This window comes from Malaclemys terrapin, chromosome 21 (assembly GCF_027887155.1).
Source record: "Malaclemys terrapin pileata isolate rMalTer1 chromosome 21, rMalTer1.hap1, whole genome shotgun sequence".
In the NCBI taxonomy this organism is placed as follows: Eukaryota; Metazoa; Chordata; order Testudines; family Emydidae; genus Malaclemys; species Malaclemys terrapin.
In genome coordinates this window covers 8,665,341-8,688,311 of record NC_071525.1, presented here as the reverse complement: position 1 = coordinate 8,688,311, position 22,971 = coordinate 8,665,341, and the positions used below count along the sequence as shown (strand labels likewise).

General features: G+C 50.0%; 1 protein-coding gene across 1 annotated transcript; it reads left to right on the top strand.

Annotated features, from left to right (window-relative positions):
* The first annotated feature begins 3,861 nt into the window (after positions 1-3,861).
* PSMD4 (proteasome 26S subunit ubiquitin receptor, non-ATPase 4) lies at positions 3,862-19,884 on the top strand. The gene is made up of 10 exons (XM_054010567.1): positions 3,862-3,939; positions 10,134-10,274; positions 11,684-11,798; positions 13,846-13,932; positions 15,363-15,431; positions 17,323-17,538; positions 17,633-17,741; positions 18,308-18,439; positions 19,074-19,141; positions 19,523-19,884. Exons 1-10 carry the CDS (start codon positions 3,914-3,916, stop codon positions 19,688-19,690), a joined length of 1,131 nt encoding a protein of 376 aa, XP_053866542.1. The 5' UTR covers positions 3,862-3,913; the 3' UTR covers positions 19,691-19,884.
* The last annotated feature ends 3,087 nt before the right edge of the window (positions 19,885-22,971 follow it).

Genomic DNA, 22,971 nt, shown 5'->3' with positions numbered 1-22,971 from the left:
GGATTTTGCCTTCTTCGTGTCACTGTGCACACGCCTTATGGGCATGACCGCCTTGTCTTGAACAGCCCCTAGCTGGAGATCCTTCTACAATGAATTAGAGAGCTGGTGCTGGGAAGGGGGAACCTGATGAAATCAAAGTGCTTCTGTGCTCCCCCATGTGCCTTCAACAACCGTCCACCGGGGAACCATTTTTAAATTGGTGGGGGAGGGGCTCCTGAAGTGTGTGTGACCCAGCTGGCTCAGAAGGCGGACTTACTGTCAGGGCCGGTGCAAGGAAGTTTCGCACCCTAGGCAAAACTTACACCTTGCGCCCCCCCCCCAGCCCTGCGGCAGCTCCCCGCTCCCCCCTGCCCTGAGCCCCCCCCTCAAGGCAGCTCCCCGCTCCCCCCTGCCCTGAGGCCCCCCCCACGGCAGCTCCCACCCCCTCTGCCCTGAGGCGCCCCCCCACCCCGCAGCAGCTCCCCCTCGGGGAGCCGTGCGGCAGCTCCCCACCCCAGCTCACCTCTGCTCCGCCTCCTCCCCAAGCACGCCGCCCCGCTCTAATTCTCCTCCCCTCCCAGGCTTGCAGCGCCAAACAGCTGATTGGCGCCGCAAGCCTGGGAGGCGGGAGAAGTGGAGCAGCGACGGCATGCTCAGGGAGGGGGTGTAGCGGAGGGGGCGTAGCAGAGGTGAGCTGGGGTAGGGAGCCCTGTGGCAGCTCCCCCCACACCCTGAGGCCCCCCCGCGGCAGCTCCCCACCACACCCTGAGGCCCCCCCCCGCGGCAGCTCCCCACCCCCCTGGCCCGGGGAGCCCTGCGGCGCCTCCCCACCCCAGCTCACCTCTGCTCCGCCTCCTCCCCGAGCACGCCACCCCCGCTTTAATTCTCCTCCCCTCCAAGGCTTGCGGCGCCAAATGGTTGATTGGCGCTGCAAGCCTGGGAGGCGGGAGAAGTGGAGCGGCGACCGCGCGCTCAGGGAGGAACGCTGTAAAAAAAAATTGGGGGCACCGCTTTTTGGCGCCCCCAAATTTTGGCGCCCTAGGCAACCGCCTAGTTTGCCTTAATAGTAGCACCGGCCCTGCTTACTGTTTATATTGCTGTAATACCCAGAGGCCTCAATCAGGGTCAGGACCTCACTGTGCTGCATGCTGGACAAAGCCATGCTCGCTGCATTGAACAGCTCACAATCCAACGCCCGGATCCTGAAACTGGTTCTGTGCAGAGCTCCCGCTCCAGGACCAGGGCCTGAGACAAGTGACAGCAGATGGTGATGCGATAACAGATACAATTTCATAACCATGTACACACTTGCCTCAGCGTGGATAAAGCATTAAACTGGGGCTTGGGAGACCTGGGTTCTAGTCCCAGCTCTGCTCCTAGCCTGCGGGGTGACCTTGGGCAAGTCCCTGCCCGTCTCTGTGCCTCAGTATCAGATAAGGATACTGACCTCCATGGTAAAGCGCTTGGAGATCTCCTGATTAAAAAGCCCTAACTGTTCTTTTACTATTAATATTACAATAGGGCTAGAGGCCCTATGTGACATCAGGGCCCCATTGTGCTAGGTGCTGTACATACACTAAGAACAGGTCTACACTTAAAACGCTGCACCAATGCAGTTGCGCCTCTGCAGTGCTTTCGTGAAGACACACTATGCCGACAGGAGAGAGCTCTCCTGTTGGCATAGTTAATCTACCTCTGGCAGAGGCCGTAGCTATGTCAGCAGGAGACGATCTTCTGTCAACCTAGCACTGTCTACATTGGCGCTTAGATCGGTATAACCGGGTGACCAGATGTCCCGATTTTATAGGGACAGTCCCGATATTTGGGGCTTTTTCTTATATAGACTCCTATTACCCCCCACCACCTGTCCCGATCTTTCACACTTGCTGTCTGGTCACCTTAACTACGTCACTCAGGGGTGTGGATTTGAGTGACGTAGTTATACCGAAGTAATTCTGTACTGTAGACCTAGCCATTCCCTGCCCTAAGGAGCGTAGGCAATCTAAATAGATAAGCAAAAAGAACAGGCGTACTTGAGGCACCTTAGAGACTACCAAATTTATTTGAGCATAAGCTTTCGTGGGCTACAGCCCACTTCTTCGGATGTAGCCCACGAAAGCTTATGCTCAAATAAATGTGCTAGTCTCTAAGGTGCCACAAGTACTCCTGTTCTTTTTGCGGATACAGACTAACACGGCTGCTGCTCTGAAACCTAAATAGATAAGGCAGACAAAGGATAGGAGAGGAAACAGAGAGGGGAAGTGACTCACCCATCCTCACAGCCAGGAATAGAAGAACCCAGATGTCCTGACTCCAGATCCAGTGCCCTACCCACTAGATCACATTGTCTCCCTCATTATAGACGGATGAAGCAAGTTAAAATATCAAAGCTCATTGGTTTGTTACTGGGGCTGACTTTAAACATGGGGTAGAGATATCATCACAAGCCACTCATGCAGAAGGAATCCCTAAACAAAATGCGTAATGGTCCCAGCTTTGAATTTCACCATCTAAACCTCAAGTCCACCTTTAAAAATGTTTCTTCCAGAGAAACACAAGTGCCTGTTCGGTCCTCTTGAGCTGGTAGTGCAGTGACCCCCAATGGCCAAATATGGTCAGGACATCTCTCTTGCACCAGCTGCTTTTAAAACAGTTAACGAAAGAGTCTGGTATCTTTGTTTACACTGTAAGATCTATAGGTGCACAGGTGGGAGCTTTCAGTTACCACAAGCCTAGTAATCCAAGGCTACCATCCTCTGGGTAATTTTAACTGGCAGGGATGGGATGGATTGAAGCTAAATGTGATACTGATCAAAGAAATGTGCAGGGGAATTGTGGAACTCCTTGCCAGAGGATGTTGTGAAGGCCAAGACTACAACAGGGTTCAAAAAGAACTAGAAAAATTAATGGAGGAGATGTCCATCAATGGCTATTAGCAAGGATGGGCAGGGATGGTGTCCCTAGCCTCTGTTTGCCAGAAGCTGTGAATGGGTGACAGGGGATGGATCACTTAATAATTATCTGGTCTGTTCATTCTCTCTGAAGCACCTGGCATTGGCCCCTGTTGGAAGACAGGATACTGGGCTAGATGGACCATTGGTCTGACCCAGTATGGCCGTTCTTATGTCCTTAACCAATCCAAGCACTACTCCCAAACAATTAACAGATGCTGCACTCCTCCATGTACTTGACTTGTGGGTACACGCATTCCAAATCGCTCACTCGTTGGCAGGCAGCCACGCTAGGAATTGTTGTAGCAATGGCACATCTACAAAGCTTGTCTTGGAAATAAAGTGCTTGTCCATTCCAGCAACGTCAGGTTTAAACTGCCAGAAGGGACAACTGTGACCATCTAGTCTGACCTCCTGTCTAACGCAGGCCAGAGAACTTTCTCAAAATAATGCCTGAAAGCTCAACTCAGCGGGGCTCAAACCTACAACGTACAAGTGCCCTCCCTCCCAGCGCCGCAAGTCCCATTATTTGCATTTCACTCATTTCTCTTTTCCCCCGTTGTTATGACAATAAAGGGCTGGCAAGTGAATTCTGCATCAGGGCCAGTAATTTTCCAAAGCAATTTTGTTTGCAAAAACCTGGCCATTCCTCCAGGGCGAAAGCCCATTCATCTGGGCCAAGTAACTTTTCCTGCTGGGGGAATAAAACGCAACTAATCTCCCTGCGTGAGAGGATTTGCCTGCGCCCATTTTTCTTGCAAGGCTGGGGAGGGAGCAGCTCCAACGAGAGGCCTCCCGCCCCTAGCCGGGGACGAAGTTGTCCTCCTGTAGTCCCTTGGGAAGACGCGATGAAACTACAATTCCCAGCGGCCCTTGCGGCCGACCTTTTAAGATGGGCGCCGGTGATTGGCTGGAGGCTGAGCCAGTGCGAGGGTGGCTTGTTGGCTGGGCCTAGCCCGGCCGGTGTCTCGGAGGGAGGCAAGATGGTGCTGGAGAGCACTATGGTCTGGTGAGGAGCGGGGCCGGGGCGGGGCCGCGGGACGCTGGGGCGGGGGGCGAGACGGACGCGGTCGGGCCGGGACCCCGGGGAGGAGCCGAGGATGGGCCGGGCCAGGGCCCGGGAAGCGGGAACCGGCCCCCCGCGGGGTTTCCCTGAGTCATCCCGGCTCCCGCGCCGCTTCTAGGCCCGGCCGGGGGGGCTGTCGGGCTGGGGGCAGGCTGGGGGGGGAGGGGGGCTGTCGGGGTGGGGGCAGACTGAGGGGGAGGGGGGCTGTCGGGGTGGGGGCAGACTGAGGGGGAGGGGGGCTGTCGGGGTGGGGGCAGACTGAGGGGGAGGGGGGCTGTCGGGGTGGGGGCAGACTGAGGGGGAGGGGGGCTGTCGGGGTGGGGGCAGACTGAGGGGGAGGGGGGCTGTCGGGGTGGGGGCAGACTGAGGGGGAGGGGGGCTGTCGGGGTGGGGGCAGACTGAGGGGGAGGGGGGCTGTCGGGGTGGGGGCAGGCGGGGGGAGGGGGGCTGTCGGGGTGGGGGCAGACTGGGGGGGAGGGGGGCTGTCGGGCTGGGGGCAGACTGGGGGGGAGGGGGGCTGTCGGGCTGGGGGCAGGCTGAGAGGGAGCAGGAGCAGGTGGGGGGGAGTGAAGCTGTCGGGGTGGGGGCAGGCTGAGAGGGAGCAGGAGCAGGTGGGGGGGAGTGAAGCTGTCGGGGTGGGGGCAGGCTGGGGGGGAGCAGGAGCAGGTGGGGGGGAGTGAAGCTGTCGGGGTGGGGGTAGGCTGAGGGGGAGCAGGGTCAGGCGGGGGGAGGGGGCTGTCGGGGTGGGGTCAGGCGGGGGGAAGGGGGCAGGCTGGGGGGGAGCAGGAGCAGGTGGGGGGGAGTGAAGCTGTCGGGGTGGGGGCAGGCTGATGGGGACCAGGGTCAGGCGGGGGGGAGTGGGGCTATTCTGAGGGGGAGCAGGGGCCGGTTGGGGGACTCCGGGGGCAGGGCAAGGGCCAGGCTGAGGGGAGGATGAGGCCCAGGTGGGTTGGGGAAGAGGAGCAGGGATGGGGGGTGTCAAGGAAAGGGTTGGGGTTGAGTTGTGAGGGATGTGGAGCAGGGTCAGGCTGGAGAGGCTCTGTGGGGGAAGTGGGGGCAGGATCAGGGATGGGAATCTGGTTCAGGGGATGGGGAAGAGGAGCAGGGCTGACTTGATGGGGTTGGGGAGGACTAGGAAGAGGGGAGGGCAGGTAGGGGGGCTGGATTAGGATCAGGCAGGGGTGGATGTGTGTGGAATAACCCCAAGCTGGGGAGATTTCAGTGGGGGGGGGGATGCTGAGGGAGTTGGGGAGGGCTGGTGCGGGAAAGGGGGTCTGGAGCAGGGCTGGGTTAAAGTCATGCAGGGGGTGAGTGAAGCAGGACCCAGCTGGGGAGATTTCTGGGAGCGGGAGATGAGTGGCAGGTTGGGAGCAGGGATTTGAAAGAGGCAGAGACCATCCCAGTTCTGGTCTGGGGGTGGGGTAGGAGAAGATGAATGGGGAGCATCAGTACAAGGTGGTGGGGGGAAGTGGGTGACTGAGTTCTAGGTTGCACTGGAGGGCACAATTACTGCCCTGTGAGGAGGGGCACAGTAATAGAGTGAGGGGATCAGGGTGTGATCACAAGGTGGTGGGAATCGCTGTCCTTTTCTGGGTTGGTGAGGGGCTGGGCCAGCTGTCCCTTCCAGGCTGGAAGGTGGTTTGGAGCTGAGGTAAGGGCAGGGAGAGTTGTTAGCTTGGATATAAGGCTGGGCTTGTCTGGGTGGGCTATGGAGATGGCCGTTGTTTGGACTGGAGCTTCTCCTTGGCTATGGAGAGCTTTAGTCTAGTGGACAGTGGGTGATAGTCTGGGACAGGAAATTCAGAGGTGGGCTGTGCTGGGATGTGGTGACATTAGGGTCAGGTGGGATAAGGCAAATATTTGACATTGGTGGGGGAGGGCTTGATGCTGTGGAGAAGCTGCAGGGCAGAGTGGGCAGTGTGTGGTGGGCAGACTGGGGGATGGGGAGGGGTGGACTCTGGGAGGATCAGTTGGGACTGCGAAGTGGGAGCATTTGATATAGCTGGACTAGAATCCACTTAACACTGCATCAACAAAGATAGCCAGGGCCTTCTCTGTGTTAACTCACCTCTAGCCCAGTGTGGATTCAACCCCCAACCTTCCTCACTGTCCACCCCCCACATGTTATCTCATAGGGTTTGATGTGGCCCAGAGTAACTTGTTACAAGAGCAGACAATAGAGACTGTTCAGGGGATACAGTGTCTGACCTCCCTCTCTCCCTTCCCCACCTCCTTTCACATCCCCTGCAAGAGCTGGAGAATATAAATGACCTTTTAGCCCCCCAGCTCACCCACCCTTCCTCCCTCCCCATACTTTCAGTGACTGGTGTGTTTAGGTGGGTTAATGCAGGGCTGGCATGAAATCCTGGGCAGCTGCAATCCGACTGTATTAGTGTTGCGCTGTTGCTTAATACCAGATGTGAAGTAAAATGGTGGTGTCAGTTTTGGATTCTACATTACCAAGCTGATAGCTAGAGCTAAAACCAGGCATAGGAAATAAGTTTATACTTCAGAGATGCATTAAAAAAATCACTAAACATACCTTATTGATCCGTGCACAATAAAGATCCTGGCTACTACAATACCTCAGACCCATTAGTTGCTGTAGTCTAATTACCAAATAGCAGAGATTCATAAGATGCACAAAACTTCCATTGTGGGTTGTATCTGGTAACTAAATAGCTCTTCAGTTAGTTGAATAGAGACATCCACAGTAGCTTGATTTGCTAAGTAACTATGTCAGATTCAAATAAGAGACAGTGTCAGGTTAATTATTGTTCTCTTGCAGCTGTTGATGTCATGACTTTGGGGGAGCGAGTTCTGAAATTGGAGTATAAAATCCCAGATGTCGTGAGCTCGGTCCATGGTTGCCCTGTACATTGGATGGTCACTTTCACCAGTGCAGAAGGCTTCCATTCTAGTCTGGCAGTGTATTTATCCTCAGTCTTACACTAGGTTCACATGGTGACAATCATAGAATATCAGGGTTGGAAAGGACCTCAGGAGGTCATTTAGTCCAACCCCCTGCTCAAAGCAGGACCAATCCCCAGACCAATTTTTGCCCCAGATCCCTAAATGGCCTCCTCAAGGATTGAACTCACAACCCTGGGTTTAGCAGCCCAGTCCTCAAACCACTGAGCTATCCCTCCCCCATAAGGTGCAGGGCAAGAAGTGCTGGGCCATGGGTGTGTGTGTAGTGGGTTAGACCAGGGCACTGGGATTCATGAATCCTGGTTTCTGGCCCACGTCATGCCACTGGTACTGTGTCACCTTGAGGAGTCATGACATCTGTTAAGAGTATTATTAACTTGCTTCTCAGAGTTGTTGCGAGAATTAATGTTAGCAAAGCACTTTGAAATCCATATGCCGCGCATCCACTTCCATTCATTGTATGTCAATGAATGGCTGCTTTTTGTAGTAAAGAATATTTGTGTTCAGCAGCGCACAGTGTGACAGGGTTTTGCATTTTAATACAGACTGATGCCTCCTGGCATGAGAAAGTGGCTTTGTGTGCTAGAGCCAGGAGAGCAAGGATTAAAACTGGATCCTGGGCCGTGACATTCTGTATGGAAAAGGTTTAAAATTGCTCAGACACAAAACTACTACATAGTTGCTTCTGTCTGCTGAGCTCATTCCACACACCAGGGGCTCCTTGCCTCCCTCCGTTTGCCCCACAAGCTGTTTGTGTGCCTTATTTCAGGAACTCTCTGCAACCCCTCGTTGCCCCATGGCTGGGGCTCTATGTGCCCTCCATTATTTCTTCTGTCTGCGGGTTATGTCATGCAGGGCTCAGCATTTTAAACTGGGAAGAAGGGAAGAGCTGAGATGTGGGTGGCATGGAAGGCATCAGTGGCCTCCTCAACTAGTTCTTTGATCTACAGACTGGTTGAATCTGGTAACTCTGCTAACTAGATCTCTGGGATGCCCCCTTCCCAGTTTTGTTTTTCACCAAAATCCATAGGGTTCTGCCCATTAATGCCTAGACTGAACATTCGCTGACATTTTTAGAATGGATCGGCTCTGGCATTCCAAAGTTATCATGTTATTGACAGACATGCCATCAAGTTGAGTGTAGAGCAGTGGTCACCAACTGGTAGATCCTGGAGCCTCTGACAGTCGTCCGGCTGCTAAAAGTCTGGCGGTGCAGCGGGGCTAAGGCAGGCTCCCTGCCTGCCCTGATCCCACGCTGCTGAGTCCTGGAAGAGGGGCGGGATCAGGGGGTCTCCGCACACTGCTCCTACCTGCAGCTCCCTTTGGCTGGGAACAGGGAACTGTGGCCAATGGGAGCTGCGGCGGCAGTGCCTGGGTGCAGCGTGTGGAGTCACGTGCCTCCCGCTCCGCCAGGGCTGTAGGGATGGCAGCTTCCAGGAACGGTGTGGGGCTGGAGCAGGCAGGGAGCCTGCCTTAGCCCTGCTGTGTCACAGACCAGGAGCCATCTGAGGTAAGCGCCACTGGTAGGAGCCCACACCCCAGCTCTGAGCCCCCTCCTGGAGCCTGCACACCATACCCCTTCCTGAACCCCAACACTCTGCCCAGACCCCCCTCCTGCACCCAAACTCCCTCACAGAGCTTGCACCCCTCAACCCCTCCTGCACCCCTGCTCCAGGCTCAGCCCGGAACCCCTTCCCACACTCCAAACCCCTCAGCCCCAACCACCTGCCCCAGTCCGGTGAAAGTGAGTGAGGGTGGGTGAGAATGAGCGATGGAGGGAGGGGGGATGGAATGGGCGGGGGGGGAGGTTGGGGAAGGGGCTAGGTAGATCCTGGGTTGTATTTAAATTCAAAAAGTGATCTTGTGCGTAAAGAGGTTGGAGACCACTGGCGTAGAGCCTCTTTGTTCAGCCAATCCTAATATTAATGAAGGCACTATCGTAGCAAGCCATCAGTGTTGTAGATGTGCTAGCTTGCATGGAATGGGTCAGCCTGCTAATGGGTGGAGAGTAAATCTGATTTACACTGTCAGTAGCTAACAGGTCATGACTGCTCCTGTTAACTGAGGGGGAGCTGGGATGTTAATCTGTCTGTTTTGGGAACAGAAGTGAAACCACAAAGCTGGTAATTTCCTGCTTGATAATACTAGGCACATGTTTAGCACCTTTCACCCAAGGAGGTTAATGCACTTTGCAAAGAGCAAGTGAGAATTAGCCCCATTTTACACAGGGGGAGGGAATTGAAGCGCAGAGGGGTGACTCACCAATAGCTCGCCCAGTGAGTTAGTGGCAGTGTCCAGAATAGAACTCAGAAGCCCTGCTTCCCAGTCTCCTCTTTTAACCCCGAGATATCACGGTATCCCAAACAGTCAAATCTGTATAACGGGGGGTGCTTGAACTGTGGGACACAGCCCTGGTGACAGCTTGCCAGGAGCCTGACCTGCATCGAATGTTTCACTAGCGCCTGGGGTTGAGATACACCAGACGACCGTTCTAGTCCCAGCTCTCATTGACTCTGTGTGACCTTGGGGAAGTCTCTCCTGCCTGTGCCTCAGTTTCCCTCTCTGTAAAATGAGGGCATGGATAGTTGTTCACCTTTGCCAAAGCACTTTAGAAGCTACAACTATAGCGGTGCTAAGTTGCCTATAATATCAAAAAGCTGTAGGCTACTTCTTAAAATGTCAAATAAATGCTCATAACCCTAAGAAATGCTTGTATATATATATTGATAGGAACACGGGTATTGCCCCATCAGGTTGGTCCAGCTATTCTTTATCCTGTCTCCAGCCATGGCTAATACTGCTGATGGGTGAAGAGAAATTGCTTGTTCTTTGTGTTCACCTGCAAATCTTACAACATGCAGCTGATATTGAGTGCGCTTCAGCTTGAAGTTACAGGGAGGGGGTGCTGCATGCCCAGTTTTAGGACTCATGGACTGGGCTCTGAGTCTGTCCTATGGGCCCAAAGGGCAGGCCTCTGCATTGTTCTACTATAACCAGGGCTTTAAAATGGATTTGGTTCTTGCGTCTGAATTTCAAGATTCTCTCTCTCTCTGCCTTAAGAAGTGACAAGGACGAGGAGACATGTATGCTGTTAGCTGTCTGACCACAGATCTAGGATCCTGAGGCTTCATTTTCATGAACCAGCTTAGGGTAAAAACAGACGAGCCTGTTTTTTAGTTCTGACCTTATCTGATTCTGTATTTCAGTGTTGACAACAGTGAGTACATGAGAAATGGGGACTTTTTACCTACTCGCCTGCAAGCCCAGCAAGATGCTGTCAACATTGTGTGCCACTCGAAAACCCGTAGCAACCCAGAGAACAACGTGGGGCTCATTACCTTAGCTAAGTACGTCTGTAGAGTTCCCCCTCCTAGAAATCAAAATGTCTCCTGCTCTCCCACCCAGGTGATGGGTGTGGTCTAGTGTGTAGTATTTCCCAGCCAGTGAGTTGCAACCCCCATGTGGGTAGGGGGTCATGAAAGGCAGTGCGGGGAATAAGGGAGGGGATTATAATACAATCTACAACAGAGATCCCGCTCCCTGCACACTTTGATCCTGCAAGGTTAAGTATTCTGTCAGCCTCTCAAAAAACACAACTTTCATAGGCTTATCAATGATGCAGTTCTGACTCTTTTATAGTAAATGTAAGGGAGTTACAAACATTTTTGGGGTTGCCAACCTGAAAAGGCTGAGAAACACTGATCTAGTGTATTGAGCACAGATCTAGGAATAACTGGCTTCTGCTGTTTTCTCCATGTGACTGTGGGAGACCCTGTGCTTCAATTTCCCCACCTGTAGAATCATAGAATATCAGGGTTGGAAGGGACCTCAGGAGGTCATCTAGTCCAACCTCCTGCTCAAAGCAGGACCTAATCCCAACTAAATCATCCCAGCCAGGACTTTGTCAAGCCGGGCCTTAAAAATCTCTAAGGAAGGAGATTCCACCACATCCCTAGGTAACCCATTCCAGTGCTTCACCACCCTCCTAGTGAAAAAAGTGAAAAAGATTTTCCTAATATCCAACCTAAACCTCCCCCACTGCAACTTGAGACCATTACTCCTTGTTCTGTAATCTGATACCACTGAGAACAGTCTAGAACCATCCTCTTTGGAATCCCCTTTCAAGTAGTTGAAAGCAGCTATCAAATCCCCCCATATTCTTCTCTTCTGCAGACTAAACAATCCCAGTTCCCTCAGCCTCTCCTCATAACTCATGTGCTCCAGCCCCCTAATCATTTTTGTTGCCCTCTGCTGGACTCTTTCCAATTTTTCCACCTCCTTCTTGTAGTATGGGGCCCAAAACTGGAAACAGTACTCCAGGTGAGGCCTCACCAACGTCAAATAGAGGGGAACAATCACGTCCCTCGATCTGCTGGCAATGCCCCTACTTATACAGCCCAAAATGTCGTTAGCCTTCTTGGCAACAAGGGCACACTGTTGACTCATATCCAGCTTCTTGTCCACTGTAACCCCTAGGTCCTTTTCTGCAGAACTGCTACCCAGCCACTCGGTCCCTAGTCTGTAGCAGTGAATGGGATTCTTCCGTCCTAAGTGCAGGACTCTGCACTTGTCCTTGTTGAACCTCATCAGGTTTCTTTTGGCCCAATCCTCTAATTTATCTAGGTCCCTCTGTATCCTATCCCTACCCTCCAGCGTATCTACTGTAAAAGATACTACCTTACAAGGGGTATTGGGAGGGTTGATTAATGGTTTGAAAGGACTTTGTATAACAACGCAACCATTTATATTGTTCTAGTAACTGTGAAGTGTTGACCACACTTACCCCAGACACGGGACGGATCCTTTCCAAATTACACTCGGTGCAACCCAAAGGGAAAATTACCTTCTGTACAGGAATCCGAGTTGCTCATGTAAGTGACACCTTGTTCATGACTTTTCTTAAATGAGTCGTCATCTTGCATTTCTATAACCCCGCTCATCCTGAAGCATTCTGCTAACTGCTAGTGTGGCCTCCTAGATAGAGCACTGGACTGTGAATCAGGGGACCTAGCTTCTATTTCTGGTTCTGCCATTGGCCTGCTGGGTGACTTTGAGTAATTCATGCCCCCTCTGTGCCTCAGTTTCCCCATCTGTAAAATAGGGATAGCGATACTGACCTCCTTTGTAAAGTGCTTTGAGATCTATGGATGAAAAGTGCTAGATACGGGCTTGGTATTGTAATAACGTCTCATCATAGTTTAGGATACTAAATACCTTCATTTGAAAGTGCGAGGTGAATTTAGGCAAGTGGCCTGTAACTTCCCAAGTTGGAATTGAGCCAGGTCATGGGATTTAATGTAATCCAGTCTGCTACCATGTGAATAATTCTATTGAGAAATTGAGTGTGGGGAAATCAATGAGGCTGTTTGGTGAAGGGGAAGAAAGAGAACTATAAACTAGAGAGAATCTGAGTCTGTGGAAATAGCTTTTGATTTGCTACCAAATTGCTGGGTTACAGTTGCAATATATATCATGTATGTGCAGCCAACTTATGGGGGCCAAATTCCGGCAATACACACCCACAAAGGAGAGGTGCCTTTGTTACCCTTAAACATCTGGAATAGGTCTCAAGGTTTAGTCACTCCCTTGCTTTCGCTCTATGTGCTTCTCATCTCATGATCTGCTGTGTACATCTGGAAAGCTATTACTCATATATATTTAGAGGGGGAAGGATGGTCTTGTAGTTAAGGCAAAGGACTTGGAGGCCGACCTGGTCTATTGCCAGCTCTGCCACAGATTTACTTATGTCTACACAGCAAAGAAAAACCCACCATTGGCCCATGCCAGTTGGCTAGGGCTGCAGGGCTGTTTCATTGCTGTGTAGACTTCTGGGCTCAGGCCCAGCTCTGGGACCCTCCCTGACCCCAGACGTCAACATAGCAGTGAAACAGTCCCACAGCCGGAGCCCCACGAGCCTGAGTCACCTGGCACGGGCTAGCCGTGGGTGTGGAATTGCCATGTAGACATTGAGTAAGTCACTTAATGGGTCTCTTTTGCCTCAGTGTCCTTGGGTGCGAAATAGGGATCGTAATACCTGCCTCGCCAATGCAACTAAACGAATGTTTGTTGTGCTGGGATCCTTTGATAGAGAAGTGGCATTATTAGGGCCAGTTCCTTTTAAAGCATCTTGTGGAAGCAGCAGATGCTTAAAAGCAGCTTATTACAATATGGCTTATATCATCTTGAAAATACTCCTCAGTCTAATGAATCTTGCTTCATAAAAGTGCCTCCTGATACCTAGCTCAGGTTCAGCCCCTTACTCCAAGGTGTATGTGTGTGTGTGTAATAGCCCATTTTTTCCATCCCATGCAACTCCTCTCCCTCCTGGGCATTTACATTTTCTTGATACATCAGTCACCATCAGCTTTCTTTTGAGGATTAAAAAGACTGGAACTGTTCAGCTTGGAAAAGAGATGACTGTGGGGCAAATATGATCGAGGTCTATAAAATCATGAACGGTGTGGAGGAAGTGAATAGGGAAGTGTTATTTACCCCTTTACGTAACACAAGAACCAGGGGTCACCCAGGGAAATTAATAAGCAGAAGGTTTAAAACAAACCAAGGGAAGTACTTCTTCACACAAGGCACAGTCAACGTGTGGAATTCGTTGCCTGGGGATGTTGTTAAGGCCAAAAGTATAAGTGGGCTCAAAAAAGAATTAGATACATTCATGGAGCATAGGTCCCTCAATGGCTATTAGCAACCCCATGCTCTGGGTATCCCTAACCTCTGCCTGCCAGATGCTGAGACTGGACGTTGGGATGGATCACTCAATAATGGCCCTGTTCTGTTCATTCCCTCTGAAGCAGCTGGCACTGGCCACTGTCAGAAAACTGGATGCTGGGCTAGATGGACCATTGGTTTTACCCAGTATGGCCATTCTTATGTTCACCTTGGATGACAACTCTTATTTTCCAGCTGGCTTTGAAACATCGTCAAGGCAAAAATCACAAGATGCGCATCATTGCCTTTGTTGGGAGCCCTGTGGAAGATAACGAGAAAGATGTGAGTAATGCATGACCAGTTATAGATGTACGTTCATGGGTATGTTTAATCCGTGATGGTGAGCCCTCAGGTCTGGTTTACACTACAGACCTATCTTGTATAACTATGTCATTCTCACTCGGTGTGAAAAATCTACACCCCTGAGCAACATAGTTCTAGTTCTATCAACCTAACCCTCGTATAGACAGCACTGTGTTGATGGGAGAGCCAGTGCAGCCTTTTAAATGTAAATGTGCCCTTAGTTTTCACAGCAATTTCTTTACCTAGGTGTTTATACTGCTCTCATCACCCTGATATCAAGTACCTAATAATTTCTGCTTTCTTGAAACTGGAACTGTTCAATGTTTTTCTGAACTGACTATGTTGGTCAGTCTTTATATCCAGAAAACACAGTTCTAAGAAATCTTAATGAGCATTGATATTACAGCAGTCTTTTGAATCTGTATCAAGAACTGTAAGGCTCAAAGCTTATGTCCCAATGAGACAACTGTTTAGCTGATAAACCCTGCTACTAGAATGTGAGCTATTGAAAGGGGGTGGGTGGGTGTGAAAATGGAAAAGAAGGAACAATACAAATAAACTAACTCGGCTCTCTCTTAGAGAATGCATAGTGTCTTAGAGTAACAGGTTTCAGAGTAGCAGCCGTGTTAGTCTGTATCCGCAAAAAGAACAGGAGTACTTGTGGCACCTTAGAGACCAACAAATTTATTAGAGCATAAGCTTTCGTGGACTACAGCCCACTTCTTCGGATGCATATAGAGTGAAACATATATTGAGGAGATATATATACACACATACAGGGAGCATGAACAGGTGGGAGTTGTCTTACCAACTCTGAGAGGCCAATTAAGTAAGAGAGAAAAACTTTTGAAGTGATAATCAAGCTAGCCCAGTACAGAAGTGTGAGAATGCTTACAAGGGGAGATAGAATTTATCTCCCCTTGTAAGTATTCTCACACTTCTTATCAAACTGTCTGTACTGGGCTAGCTTGATTATCACTTCTGAACTCTTAATTGTATTTGTCTGGGTGTTTTTTTTATAACAAAACATTCAGAATTTTAGATAGGTGCCTTTTTAATTAAATCAAAGTACATACAATTAAAAAAGTGACGTAATGTAATTCAGATTGTCAGAGTGTCTCTTTAAAAGAAGCTTGCTGGCTTTAAGGATTGATTTTAAGTTCTGCCTATTTAGTTTTCATAGGAGTATAATGGAGATGAAACCTCTCAAACATTTTACTGTCCAGAAATAATCTCTTACTCGGAAGCTTGTATAGACTGTGGCACCTGTAAATTAGATGCTTTTATATCTGGCTTTGTGTCCTGATGAACAAATCCCACGCACTTTTGTCTGCTTTCTGTTATGTGGAGGAGATGTAGGAGCTGAAGACAACTGATGAAGGGCTAACACTCCTTTCTCTTTATTGCAGCTGGTGAAACTGGCAAAGCGCCTTAAAAAGGAGAAAGTAAATGTTGACATTATCAACTTTGGAGAAGAGGTGAGACTTTTAAACTGATCTCCCAAGAGTCTTTGAAATACAAACTCCAGCCAGGGTTTACATCTCATTATCAAACACTTGGCTCCTATCTGTCTGGGAACATCAGTGAAGAATACTATCACAATTCCCCCTATCTTAATCTCTTCAGCAGGGATTTTAAGGCTGAGCTATTCAGACAACAGAAATCCTTCCATTAATGTTTTGCAGATGCCAAAGGAGACTCTCTTCTCAAATATGCCCCTGCTGTGTTTCCTACCCAAACATTTCACACTTCTGCTAGTGCTTCAGTGAAACAGACTCTAACTAAAAGTGAAATTGACTGGTCTAGACTCACCATCAGTGAAGGGCGAAAAGAAAACAAATTGGATTTTTAAAATTCTTTGTTTCCATAAACAAAGGTATTGAAGGACATCCTTTCTTTTAATATTTTTTTAACTTCGTTTCTGCATGCTTTAGTCACCTGCCTTTTCACAGTGTTGGGGTTAAAATAGAAAGCCAGCTTTAATTCTGAGTTTCCTCCATCAGTTTGTGGCACAAACCTTTGTATGTAAAACATACTTTACCCTTTGTATTTAAAACCCCAACCCATCCTTAGGATGAAACCTCTAAGGCAGTGTGCAGTTACCATATTCCCTTGCAACCATGCATCAAAGACTTTAATTACTGTTCATGAAATATACTGACAGGTTTCAGAGTAGCAGCCGTGTTAGTCTGTATCCGCAAAAAGAACAGGAGTACTTGTGGCACCTTAGAGACTAACAAGTTTATTAGAGCATAAGCTTTCGTGGACTACAGCCCACTTCTTCGGATGCATATGAAAATATAAAATACACTTCTTTATGAAATATACTGTTAATGCTCCGGAACACACCTCCGTGAGTCGCAGGCTACATTAGTCAGTGTTGGCTTCAGACTTCCTTGGGTTTTCCCTTCTGTTCCCCAATAATCCCTACTCCACTTCCAGGGACATACTTGCTTGAAGGGAGCAACCTTCACGGAGCCTGCCTAAGTTCTGTGACTGTTCTTCCCTGATCGTTAGAGTGTGGGTGGCATCAGTGATGCCAGGATGATACCCCAGCCAACCTTCTTTGCTACGGGCCAACCCGTACTCAGCGGAGAATGATGGTTTATTCCCTAAACTGAGACAGCTGAATCCCAGAAATCTACCACAACCATTCCCAGCATAGCTGCTGATCAAGATGCAAAGCAGAGTGGCCTGATGCCGTATCACATTGAACTGCTCTATCTGGGTAGATACAGCAAAACCTCAGTGTAACATTGATTCTGGTGGAGGGCAAAAGTATGAAAATTAATGCTGTATTCAAGACACAGGGTGTCCATGTTAGAGGAGAAATAGGACCAATTTTGTTCTGACTGTTGGGTACAATCTCATCTCTAGTGTTGCTGGTACATCCTCAGGCAGACTGCAGATAACACCCATAAGGTTCGTGATCCTCCGGTGAGATCACACCACTATGAAAGGAAACTGCTGGCACTTCCTTTGAGCAGGACTCTAAAACACGAGCAAACTCAGGATGAATTGAATAGAACAATGTTCCGGGCCGACTGTCCTCACTCTGCACGGAGACTTCCTGGGAGGAATTTTAATCAGTTGCCCATTGGAGGTGGCCCATTATACAGATGGCTTCTTCCAGTTCTGAAACGTGGCGTGTCTCCATACCCCTGGTGCATACTGATCACCGTTCTCTGTACTTCTGTATTTATAGAACGAGTTCCCTTCCTGAACACCAGTTGGTAAGAGGACTTCAGGGTTATTACAGCTCATAGGGCAGCCCAGCATCATCTCCTTTGAGCCAAGCCAACGGGAAGAAGTCAGCCTGGGTTCTAACCTCTCTCTCTCTCTCTCTCTCTCTCTGTTCCCCTCCCCTAGGAAGCCAACACAGACAAGCTGACTGCCTTCATTAACACCTTAAACGGCAAGGATGGGACTGGTTCCCACCTGGTGACTGTGCCCCCTGGCCCTAGCCTTGCCGATGCCCTCATTAGTTCCCCCATTTTGGCTGGGGAGGGCGGTGCCATGCTTGGCCTTGGCGCTAGCGACTTTGAGTTTGGAGTGGATCCCAGCGCGGACCCAGAACTGGCTCTGGTAAGAGATGATGGAACCAAGAATTGCTTTGAAGGAGCCAAACTCTTTGTGAACGTGCTGTTGCTTTGAGTTTACCCCATTTTCTGCTCCACAGGCGCTGCGTGTGTCCATGGAGGAGCAGAGGCAGCGGCAGGAGGAAGAGGCCAGGAGAGCTGCAGCTGCTTCCGCTGCTGAGGCAGGAATTACAGCCACTGGTGGGGATGGTAAGAAACCAGGCCGGGGATCTAATCCCTCTTCAGTTGGAGGGGCCGGGGTGAGTTCGATGCAGAGGGGAGAGGGAGTCTGCTGATGCAGCCAGATCATTTTGTACTGAGGTCGTGTCTAGCCTCCAGTGCTAAGCAGGGACACCTATGCGCTGCAGGGGATTCATTAGGGAGAGGTACACTTCCTTTCAACATGGTAGTTCTTTATATCCCCCCGTGTGGTGTTCCCCTTCACCTGAGATGTAAAAGGAGGCCCTGATCACTTGTACTGGCTAGAGATCCCATGGCACTTTCCACAAGAATACTGTTAGCCCCAGTATCTCAGCCCATTCCCTACTTGGGTATCTACAGTCTGCCTTCCCTAAAACTGCCCCTGCACTTACTGTTGGATGCAGTATTTTTTCCTGTCCTGAACTTTTGTGCATTGTTGCTGTGCGCTTTGTGCAGCTGTCTCATCCCCCCCAAGAAGTGGCTGCCCTTCAGTGATGGGGAGGAATTCTTCTCTGAATACAGAATATGTTGGGGAATTGCTCTAGGAACGTGTACTGTGTTTATCCCTGTGCTAGATTCGGACGATGCCTTATTGAAGATGACGATCACCCAGCAGGAGTTTGGTAGAGCTGGCCTGCCCGACCTTAGCAGCATGACAGAAGAGGAGCAAATTGCTTATGCCATGCAGATGTCTCTGCAAGGGCCAGGTGAGTGGCTAGAATTTAGCACAGCTGTCTAATCCCCGAACCCAAATCCTGTGCTGACTGAGCTGTCCCAGTGATTTCAGAGACAGCAGCTGGGTCTCGACACCTGTGAACGTCTGACAGAGGTTGGGCACCCAAAAATTGAGATGCACAAAATGAGTGAGTGCTTGTCTGAGTCGGTCTGAATTCCGTGAATATCCTACCTGTCTGGGGGCAAGGGGTGTCAGAACCTTCACGTCAGGCCTTCAAGCCTGAATCATCTTTCTCAACTCTCACTATTCTGCCTTGAGGCTTCCTGCTGTATCCATCAGTATTATCCCAGGCACCTCTTGATTGATGTGGTGTCTGTAGCAGGGAGCAGCAGATCAGTGGGGAGGGAATGATCTGCCATATGCGGCTATGCATAGGCACAGCTGGGTAAGGCAAGGATGGGATCAAGCGCTGACAGACTCCTGACCGGAAGGCCTGCAATTGTGAATGTCTGGTTTGTGACACTCCTGGCCCACTAACTGCCACAGGCAAGTCGCCTTCAGCATCTTTACATACACACACCCTGCTGATAACCCAGCATAAATACTATTGCAGTAAAGATGGTAGTGAATACTCAGTAGCCAAGACATTTCTTTCCTCTCTTCAGAGTTCGCCCAAGCTGAATCAGGAGAAGTTGATAGCACTGCAGCCATGGACACATCAGAACCTACCAAGGTGATGGTCTCCCCAGCCACCCCTTTCCCAGTCTTTCACATCCACTCTGTGTAGAGTCCAAACTCCCCCTCTCCTTAGACTTGGTTAACATAACAGGTCAGTTCAAGCCTTGTCAGTAGGATTGGCTGCTGCTGGGATTCCTCCCTGAGGACTGCTCAGCTCGCACCCTAGGTCCCCCTTTCCCCACAGAGCCACTTCCATCTCCCTTATCAAGAGCTGCCAGGCTCAATGAGTTCCTGGAATCCACGTAAACCTTCCCTAGCATGCTCAGCACCTGCTAACAGGGTGCAGTGTTTCAAGTAAGCAGTACCAGCCTGTTAGATCCCAGCATATCTTCCTCGATGGGGAGTGGGGAGTGACTCTCTCTTCATGGATGTGCAGGAGGAAGATGATTACGACGTGATGCAGGATCCGGAGTTCCTACAGAGCGTGCTTGAAAACCTGCCTGGCGTCGACCCCAACAACGAGGCCATCCGCAACGCTATGGGTTCCTTGGCCTCGCAGGCCTCCAAGGAGAACAAGGACAAAAAGGAAGAGGAGAAGAAGTGATGGCACTGGGGTACCGGCCTCCCTGCCACTGACAAGCGATTGGGATAATCTCAGCCCTGCATGTTCCGGTCCATGTAACCTAATAACTTCAGTTTACTTAATCACGGTTCTCCAGGTAGCTGCGGAGCGATCACAGGGCGAGGGTAGGAATTTTTTTTTCCTTGATGTAATAGTTAATAAAAACGTTAAATTTTTTTCCATCTCCCTTCTAAAGTAACTATAGAACATGCTAATGGTTTTTTTTAGAGGCGCATAGGAATTGGCAGGGGTGCACCTTGCCCAGTATCCTGACTCCAGGCTGGAACCAGCTGCTTCAGAGCAGGGTGCAAGAATCCCTGCAGTGATGGGGTGACCCGCCTCCAGGGATAGCTGCCCCCTTAGACCCATGAGGTTAGGGGAGAGGGCTTCACTTAAACCAGATTAGTTGGGTCCAAGTGAATTCCTTGCATCTCTTAGGCCTGGTTTAGAGAGACCTTTTGTACTGATACAAGTGTCAGTTAGGGGAACGCTTCTCTTTTTACTGATATACCAGGACAGCCCCTTGTCTGGACTTGATTATACTGGGATAGAGGAGCCTTATACTGGTTTAGTGCATCCCCTTCCTGTGTGGGAATAGCTGTATTTGTATGAAGCACCCTTTTGTATGGAGATATAACTGTACCCAGGGTCATGGTGGGGGTGCTGTGCTGCTTTAACTACACCAGTGCAACTTGTGTGTAGACAGGGCTTCTGCCATGGAAAGCTGCGTTGCATAGTCTGCAGCCCCTCTAGCGTGCAGGTCCCCTAACTTAGAGCAGGAGGCCCCGGTATCCTGAGCTGCCTTAAACTGAACTGAATCCAAATCCAGCCTTCCAAGTAACATCCCCGGCTTGCTGATCTTAAACATATTCCCTTCTCAGCTTTGTGGTACATAGGGACCTTTGTGGTAAAGGAAATAAACCCCCGAGAGCCTTCCTCACTATGCCCAGATCCTGCAACACTTAATCAGTTGTGTAACTTTACTCACAGGAGTAAACCCATTGAAGCAAACAGGATTATCTGCCTATGGAAAAGTTATGCATCAATCTGATACCTTGGTGCTCTAAATCTAGCAAAGGCTTACCAAGAGCCAGTGGTGGGAAGTGGAAGTTGGCAAGGCTCAGACGAGAGAGAGGGCGCAAATTGTTATCGGCGAGAGAAACTGACCAACAGAACGGAATCACAAGCATGGAGTAAAGTCTCAGAGTCCTTCAATCAAGACTGGGATGTCTTTCTTGAGTAGGTACTCCAGCTCAGCTCAGGTCATTGGGCTTCATGTAGGAATCGCTGGATGAAATTTTCTGCCCTGTGTTACGCGGGAGCTCAGACTAAATGACCAGAATGCTGCTGTACATACATAAGAGTTTGCTTGCAGGAGTGATGCTAGTGTGCTTCTCCTGGAGCCGTTCTCGTTTGTGCATTGGGGAAGGGCCAGAAGGAGAGTTAAATTTTAACTTTAATTGCCTCTTTATTAAAAGCCATCATCCTTCTAGCAGGAGGCAGTTCCCTAGCTTTCAGCACAGAAGCCATTTGGTAAAGGCCCAGAAGTACCTCAGCACGTCCTATTTGCTAAGAACCCTACAAGCCTTCTCATGAATCCCCTCCCATGGAATAGCAAGGGATCCTGCAGGGTGGGAGTTAGGTATGTTAACAGAGCTCGGAAGGAAGCCTAAGGCTGCACCAGCAGATGGCCCTGCAGGTCAGGATGAGAGCTGTGTTGGAAATTCCCTGTTTGGACTTTATTCAGCCCTATGAACTTGCCCACCAAAAATGTCTTCCGGCTGAGCCGTACCAGGTAGGTGCTTATTGTTACATACAGACCTAAACAGCTTGGACTGTCTCTCCAGTTGTGATGTACCGGGGCTTTAAACCCATCCCACTAGCCCCGAAGTGCAAATGGATGGCTGCACTTTCAAGTTCTCAGCAGTTCCAAGAGGCAGTCTGGCACCATCTTGTTTCTATGGCCTTATCTGAGCTCTGCTTTCAGACCAGGCAGCCTCTGGGAAGTGTAGAATACATGGGGACTCCCTTGCTGCGTCTGTGGAGCAGTGAGGACACCAGTGCCCTGGCCTTTCGCGTTGCCCTGGCCTGTAGTCTTTAAAGGACTGTAGGGCCCCGTGTACTTTATCTCCTCAACCCACCCATCCAAAATCCATGCTCTACAACAGAAACCCCATTACCGCAGCTGCTGAGAACATACCCAAGTGATGATTTAAAAGCCAAAGGCTCTGCTCAGGAACCCTTCGCTCCTGCGCAGCAGAGTCCTTGCTAGGAAGTATCAGCACCAGAAATTATCCACATGGAGACAAAGGCTGTTTTGTGGTGCTCTTTATTGATCACAGTGTCAGTCATTAATATATCTTCCTCGTATCCCTACTGAGGGCTTGCTGTAGTACAGAAGATGCTAAGGAAGCACCGAACCCATGTGAATGACAACGTAATGAAGAATCTCTGCAGAGTGGCTTTTGCTTCTGAGTTGATTAGTTCGATACATGTTGATGCTACGGGTAACTCGGCAACTTGTCACATCTCTGTATTTTGTTGCTACTGATTATCTCGGGCAAAGCAGTGATACAGAATCCCACGCCCATTAGTTGTTGGTTCTCCCCCGAAATAGAGAACCAAAAGCTAGAAACTCTTAGACGTGTGCGTGGCCATCCCAGATGGGAGCAGTTGGAATTAATACAGTAAGTCGGGACAGTTGGATTTGCAGTCTAATGTTCCCTGCGTGAGCTCTGGGCTTGCTAAGCAGCCATGCTTATGTGATGCCTGGGGGAAGCTGCGTGGACACAAAATCAAGAGTGTTAGTAAGCAATAGCCCTCCTCTGCCCTGATGGGCGATAAATGGCTGATCAGGTCTGGCTACCTCTGCTCTTAGATACGCCTGAATAGCCAGTGGGCACGTCCCAGATTGTTCTGCCACTAACGTGTGTGTGTCACTCATAATGTGATAGGCTGGTTTCATGTAGACGCTACTGTCACTGGGGTTTTGGTGTTTTCAGAGAGATTAGCAAAGAAACAAGAAATGGCACACAGCCGGTGCACAGTCGCCCCCCTACTGCTCTGACCAGCCTCGTTCTAGTGTCCCAAAGGTTCCACCACCTCTTTCATGTGTCCTAATAAGCGATTGAGCTGGGAATCGCCTCTTAACCCTGAGTTGCTGAGTAGGACTGTCCAGCGAGGCAGGCCACTGCATTAAATGGGGCAGCTCTCAGCCGGACCAAGCAATAATAGCCTTTGGCTAATTCCAGCAGAGCTCGCGT